Source organism: Helicoverpa zea, chromosome 26 (assembly GCF_022581195.2).
Source record: "Helicoverpa zea isolate HzStark_Cry1AcR chromosome 26, ilHelZeax1.1, whole genome shotgun sequence".
Classification (NCBI taxonomy): domain Eukaryota; kingdom Metazoa; phylum Arthropoda; class Insecta; order Lepidoptera; family Noctuidae; genus Helicoverpa; species Helicoverpa zea.
In genome coordinates, this window is record NC_061477.1 from 7,507,918 (window position 1) to 7,515,777 (window position 7,860).

At 37.3% G+C, this 7,860-nt stretch overlaps 1 protein-coding gene across 1 annotated transcript; it reads left to right on the forward strand.

The window, feature by feature from the left end:
- Positions 1 to 6,937: 6,937 nt before the first annotated feature.
- LOC124643058 (spherulin-2A-like) lies at positions 6,938 to 7,860 on the forward strand. The gene has a single exon (XM_047181898.1). It carries the CDS (start codon positions 6,938 to 6,940, stop codon positions 7,832 to 7,834), a length of 897 nt encoding a protein of 298 aa, XP_047037854.1. The 3' UTR covers positions 7,835 to 7,860.

The window sequence follows — 7,860 nt, forward strand, 5'->3', positions numbered from 1 at the left end:
TTCCCGTAGTACTATAGTTCGGCCATTCAGAGAATGCGTTCCTGACACGTCGCGATTGAACTGACGACGTAATAACATTCATTGATTATTGATATAATAATGTTGTTTTAATGCTCCTCAATTGTTAAAACGGTAAACAACCAGCAAAAATATTTTTATCGTAACTGCAACGCCATTGCAAAGTTACGTCGTCAGTTCAATCGCGACGTGTCAGGAACGCATTCTCTGAATGGCCGAACTATAACGACAAGCCAAGTCATGCGGTTTATAAAGATAAATATGTATTAAAAATAAAGCGTGTGACCGTGCGAACTCCCGGCTATGTTAGCGACGGACCACGACGGACTGACCGCCGTCCGCCTGCAGATTATATTATGTTTGGGGAAGACCCAAATTCATTCCATTCCGGTAGTGTGTTCAGCCAAGTCTTAACAAACTTGGGAACAGTCATTTATTTTTTATTATGCTCTTGCACGCATGTTATATGTATATATAAAATGGGCAAAAGTAGTTCAATGTCTTTGGGACGTGATGATGTCCTCCTAGCCGATTATCAGCTACGGCGGGCGGTTGTTCTCATATAAGGAGATTAGCCAAGTGCACAGGACATATAGTGCACAAGCATTTGCGCAGACACAGGTGCACTCACTATTCCTTCACTTTCATAGTCCGATGGGACGGCAATCCGACACCAACGGAGAGAGTTCACAAACAGGACCGACATTTACGTGCTATACAAACGTATTTGGGACATAATGGCCTATTCAATAGAAAGGTAAAACTGATGATGAATTCAGGCTAGCCAAGGTTATAATGTATTCTATTATTAGTACCTACACATATTTTTTATATCCATTTTGTGGTCAAAACCATCAAAACAAATACCTCATAATAGAAGTTCAGGATTATTGATTGATTGATTGTCCTCAATTGTACATAACAATATTGATTATTTAGTAACCTACTGACAAGCATGGTTCACTATCATTCATTTATAAACCTAACACTCATTTATATTAAAATTTATAGTTTAAAAAACTAAAAAACGTGCTAGTCATGTATTAAATTGTCATCAGGACTCAGAGCGTGTGCAAAATTTCATCCTAATTGGTGACCGGTCAAATTAAGATTTTCTTACATACAGTTGTAGTTACTAGTGAAGTTAATATAAGCGTGTTAAAAATATTAAATAAAAAAAATAGGTAAGTGATTGTAAAGAAATGACAACCTTCTACATACATATATTGGGAATCCTACAAATATATTTTTGTACCGAACTTGGCGCGATTTTTACGTTGACATGTTGTATGTATTCGTTGAAATTGAAAGTTCATAAGGTTATCGCATTGGCAACTAGTGGCCATCCGCGGTTACTCAGGAACTGAAAAACACTCAATATCTTTGTTTTTCTTCTCAGAACGAGTTACTCATTAATAAAGTTATCAGAATCTTTTCAATTAATTATTCTTGTTTATTATATAAGTTTAATGTTTATATGTTTTCAGTGGGTGGCTGGTGACTCATTCACGTGTATTAATTTGTTTAAATATATCTATACTGATATACTAAAGAGGAAACATTGTTTTCTTTTTAACCGACTTCCCAAAAAGCAGGAGGTTCTCAATTCGACCGGTAAGTAGGTCTTTTTTCTTCTTCTATGTATGTACATCGATTACGCCGAGGTTTATAGACCGATTTACGTGATTCTTTTTTTGTTCGACGCGGAATAAGTAGCTGCTAGTTGGTCTCATAGTCATCAGGTCAGGATCTGATGATGGAAAACCTTCGAAAGTTGTAGGCATTTATAGGGTAAAAATTTGTCACTCAGATATATGCTTGAAAGCACTATTCAAAAGTGAAGGTTTGAAGCTGACCTGACGATAGAGACCAGAGAGGGTCGAGGGAACTCGACAAGTGAATATGTAAACTACCTCGTGTTTGGGCTTATATTATTTGTATTGGCGAGACCTTTGCAACAGTGAAGGTTTGGAGCTGACCTGATGATGAAGACCAGAGAAGGTCGAGGGAACTCGACAACTGAATATGTAAAATACCACGGGCTTATATTATTTGTATTGATGAACTATCTATAACTAGAACTTTCCACTTATACGGATAGTGACAGCTATTCGTATCACTGAAAAGCTGTAAATAAAAAACATTTTTACAAAAAAATTAACCCGACTTCAAAAAACACTAAAAAAGCAAAAAAAAAAACATTTTTTTTTTATTGTACCATAGAGGCTCCGAAACTTCTGAATCGATTCAAAAAATTCTTAAATTTGCAGTTATAGCTGACCTATACCTACCCGAGTAACATTGGCAAGATTTTGACATATTAATGGTTTTCAAACGTTCGTTCTTATTGTGCCCAACTGTGCACATTGGCTTGGCAGGTCTATAACTTACTGGTCAATAGAATACATAATGTTTTTTTTTTATTCATAGAAAAGCTTCCCAGAATTGTGAAACTACAGGAAACAGTTCGTAGACGCCATATTTCTTATACAATAGATTTATTGGTCTTTTTGTACAATATTTCAATTGTTTTAAGAGACTTTCGAAATGTTCAACATATGTGGCACTTGCTCAATGTTTTTTTGATATCCGATACTTAGGTTAGTTCTAAGAAATGTCAAGTTATTTCTAAGCAACGATTGGCACTTAACCCTTGTTTTTTTTATTATAAGTTAACGAGTTTCTAAGAGGGAGAATTTTTTAGAGCTTTTTAAATAAATCAAGTACTTAACACATGTGAGGGTCACTATTTGCTTGTAGAGTTACGATAATTTTCTACCGAGTTCCTAAGAACGAAGTTCTCAATTCCTTTCGTTTGAGCGTTTTTCGGATGTCGGTAGTAATATACTCACCCTAATATAAGGACCCTAGCCGTCTTACCACAAAAACTTTTTAACGTCAGTTTAAGACTTGTCTAAAAAAATATCAAATTATGACGTTGACATATGGTTCATTTTGGAGCCACATTTTTTTTAGACAAGTGTTAAACAGTGGTTAAAAATTTTTTGTAGTAAGGCCATAAAGGTCCAGTAAAACACGTAAGAACTCGTTATTTTTATATTGTTTATTTTTTTATTATTATTTTAAAATGTAGGTGAGCTGCACGCACGTGTTTTTAAAATGCATACAACCCGCGCATATGCCTCAATATGCGCAATCTACCTGCACCGTGTGGATGACCCTTAGCCACAAGCACTTCTCTTCCATAATAATGTTATACAAGGTGTTGATTTGCATCTGTGCCATACTTCAGGAGGAGGTCATAAAATACGTAAATAATCGATTGAAATTACAGTAGATGGGAAATAGCTAATATGCACTGCTTTTTTTTGTCATTGTAATGTCGTAGTATTTCAGAAGTAATCCAATTTTATGAATGAAAATTATGAATGATCGTTGCGTATGCTTTATGTTTGCGTTTGTGTGAGGGCGCAGCACGGCTTTAAGGCCAGTAACACACGCGCCAAGTTTAAATACGGCAAGATGACATTGACGGACGAAAAAAAAAATACGTACCAATTATTTTGTTGTTTTGGATCGAGAATCATTAGCATAATTACGTCCTTGAATATGACACGGATGCAAATCAACAGCTTGTATGTTGTTACCATTAATTAGTTAATTAGTTTTTATGTAATTAGTTAAGAGGACGTATTGAACTTTCCCACGGTTTCCTTATTTCTTAATTGTTCAAATAATCATTATTTAATTTATTAAGGACAACGTGATCGTCAGTTTTCATCTCGCATAAATGTATTTATTGTATACTAGTCGTTTTTCCGCGGTTTCACCCGCGTCCCGTGGGAGCTACTGCCCGCACCGGGATAAAATATAGCCTATGTTACTCGCAGGTAATATAGCTTTCTAATGGTGAAAGAATATTTAAAATCGGTCCAGTAGTTTTTGAGTTTATCCATTACAAACAAACAAACAAAGTTTTCTCTTTATAATATTAGTATAGATGTTTATGCAGAGATGTGTGTCGGGAGAGACACGTCAAACTTTTAAGCGTTTGATCACATTCTCTTAAATATTGTGCAACAATGTATATTACAATGTATATATCAATGTATGTTTGCATTAAGGGACTGCCTATCAGGGGCCCGATTCTCCTAAGTTAATCATGTCAAAATTGAATAGAAATTGAACCGCAATAGCAGTTTTAACCATATCGGGCATTCTTCTACTAATATAAGACCAATCGTATACCAACGACATTCGATTGGTTTGCGATTGGTCTGCTATTTTGGTGATTTTGGTCTATACGGTAGTTTGCTCTACAATCATATTGCAATCGTAAATCATTTGCAGACAAATGATTCATTATTGATTGACAGAAAAGGATAAAAACGTTTATTTCAAAGAAAAAATAGCGGAATGCCACATACGCTTCAGTCGTAATTGAGTCAGGATTGGATCTCAGTCGGATGTGAATCGTAGCGGAATCGTGCCCCTGACCTCCTCGACCAAGCCACTTTTTGTTGTCTTTCAAGTTTGTATGTACTTTCTAATTATATCTTAGACACCAATGACTGTGGTTCGGATGGCACGTTAAACTGTAGGTCCCGGCTGTCATTGAACATCTTTGACAGTCGTTACTGGTAGTAGGAAGCCAGTAAGTCTGACACCAGTCTAACCAAGGAATATCGGGTTGCCCGGGTAACTGGATTGAGGAGATCAGATAGGCAGTCGCTTCTTGTAAAGGTGGTACTCAGCTGAATCCGTTTAGACTGGAAGCCGACCCCAACATTAAATAGTTGGGAAAAGGCTCGGAGGAAGAAGTAGGATGAGAGCTGCGTAGGATAGTTTTAGCTTCGGAGATGTTGCTGCCCATCTCCAAATAAGGATTTTAGTATCCCACTTGGTGCTGTGTTGTGGTGATACCGTCAGCAGTCGGTCAGAGCTCGTCCGTTGTTCACCATGGGCAAATGAGGTTGCCAACTGGTTTTTCCCTTAAAATTAAAAATTAAATAAAAAGACAACTTATTATAAAATTATATAGTTTTCCTGTTTACGGCTTTACTAACCTAATGTTAATAGCATAGAACAATAGGATTGTATTTTTTTCCCGGAAAACGAAATAGATATTGCGTTTTACTCATTTTGGTGAACTATTTGCGGTTAATTTTTGTTTACTATTGTTAAGCAGGCCGAAATCATGTAAATAAAATGTACTTATATGGCAAATGGCTGATAAAGAATAAACTAACGTAAGTTTGATCATGCTTGTTTACTAGGGCGTCTTTCGTCCGAACAGAAACACGCCTCGAGACGGTGGCGTTGTGTTGCGCGCGCCTTTCTTAATGGAGTTACTGTGGCCGCTCGCCTTTGAACATCTTGCGGGCCAATACCAGTCGGGGGTGCGGAAGAATGCTTTGGCCGATACCCGTGCCCTCGACAATAGGTAATTGGAGGCAACACCAAGTAGTGTTATTAGCCGGTAAGAGAGTAACTATTATAGTAATCTGTGGTCCAGTCCAGCAAACCTCTCCACCTACCCCAGGTGGAGTACAGTCCATGAGGATCTTCCCCCTGACAAAATAAAAAAAAAGTCTGATCATTCGTCGTTATTGTACAAGCTGTTGATTTGCATCCGTGCCAAATTCAAGGTGGTAATTATGCTAATGATTCTCGGCCCAAATCAACAATAATAACTTGTCATATGTATATCTTACTTATTAGTAGTTGATATTTGGGGTTTCTTCAAAGAAAGCCTAACACATCGAATTCTGAGCAAAACAAAAGGTCCTGTGAAACTCTTCTACCAACTCCGGCTAAGCTATGCATAACATTACAAGTACCCCGTTATCCATAGCATTTTCAAACAAGAAAGCTTTACAAAAGTAACTAAGTAATATAAATAGGTTGTGCTTGATCCCGTACTCTTTACTCAATTCCTGAACTATGTAAAACTGCTGCAGTATTTGTCAACATATTGTCATTTCTAAAATGTCTTCGTCGACCCCTACTGGTATTTTAAAATTGATTTAATAAAAACATTATTTTCCTTACTGTAAGTCGTGGTGGCCTAGTGGGCAAAGAACCAACCTCTCAAGTGTGAGGGCGCGGGTTCAATTCCAGGACAGGCAAGTACCAATGCAACTAACTAAGCTTGTATGTACTTAACTAAGTTTGTATGTACTTTCTAAGTATATCTTAGACACTAATGACTGTTCAGGATGGCACGTTAAACTGCAGGTCCCGGCTGTCATTGAACATCCTTGGTAGTCGTTACGGATAGTCAGAAGCCAGTAAGTCTGACGCCAGTCTAAACAAGGGGTATCGGGTTGCCCGGGTAACTGGGTAGAGGAGGTCAGATAGGCAGTCGCTTCTTGTAAGCACTGGTACTCAGCTGAATCCGGTTAGACTGGAAGCCGACCCCAACATGGTTGGGAAAAAGGCTCGGAGGATGAGGATGATTTCCTTAACTGTAAGTCGCTTCTAAACCAACCGCATGAGTCATAGATGAGGCTACTCGTGCAAACAATTGTTGCTCTTCTGATGATAAGTTAATAGAAGTAACATCGAATTTAGGACAAAATTATATTGAGTACCCATACTTTGAATATGTTGTGTACACAAAGTCACACATCACACGTAGTTAAACAGTATCAGAACTTTTGAGCTTTTAAAAGCTGGACCATTAATCAAATTTTTAACCTCTTGCGCAGACTCCGATTTTACTGATACGTATAATTAAATGCCATTAAAATCATTATAACACAATAATGTACCTACTAACTACTATAAATAATATACAATCATTAGTACATTAGGATTTGAATTTTGATCTAACACGTTTGGCCCGCTCAATGTTATTTACCATTCGATTAAACTCAAACTAATTATTCCAAAGCTTCAAAGAACTTGACAGAATAGAGACAAGTCTTTTTCATTTCAGAATAATCGGGATGACAGGATGAAGACATTGCTACTACTCCTCACAATAACAGTTTTGACCCACTCCAGAATAGAAGTCCAAATCACAGCTGCCGATAACAAAACCGGTACAATACTGCAGGTCTACGGATCCAATGAGAACATACTAAACAATCGGGATATAATATATTTTAACTTGACTAAGGAATGTTTAACAGCAGCCGTTAATTCCTATTTCGGAGCGAAGCCTGAAGATGTATTTCTCAATAACCCAACCCCCTTTGGCGATTTATACACCGATCATAAATGGAACCCAGTCACGAAGATCATTAAACCTGAGAAAGCTCAAATATTGGATCTCAGTTACTTTCCCTTTGTGATAAACAATGAGCTATTTAACAACACCGCTTCAGCACCTACCACTGCTATGACGCAAATTGGGGTACCCCTTCAAGAGGATGTAATGTCATTTTGGGAGACACCTGCCGAAATTTTTACTGAAGACATCAAGTACACTTTTAAGGTAAAATCAAGTTCCATTCCTGTCAAGTCTTCGTTTTCCTACATTTCAAAAATGGGTGAAAATGTTTTGAATTCTCGTTCGGTTTTCATTGGGTCCGAAACTGGTATGGTGGTGTCTTTGGAACCAAATCAAGCGGTGCTTGTGGAGCTGGTGGCTTCCAAAGGCACGCTGAAAGCCAAACTGGATTATAAAACCATTTTATCTGGATCCGTAGCTGTGAACTACGCTAATCGGTATAAGGATCATTATTTCTGGTCGTTAGATATCAACAAGGTTTTGGAAGCTGGTGGTATGAATTTTACTATAGTAACTTCAGAAGTAATAGATTTTACTTTTTATGTAAATTCTAAAGTGAATATTCGTGATTTTCATAGTAATGCAGTTTTGTCGACTGTGCCTTTGCTTGTGTTCTGATCTGTGAAATTAAAAGTTAGAAAATA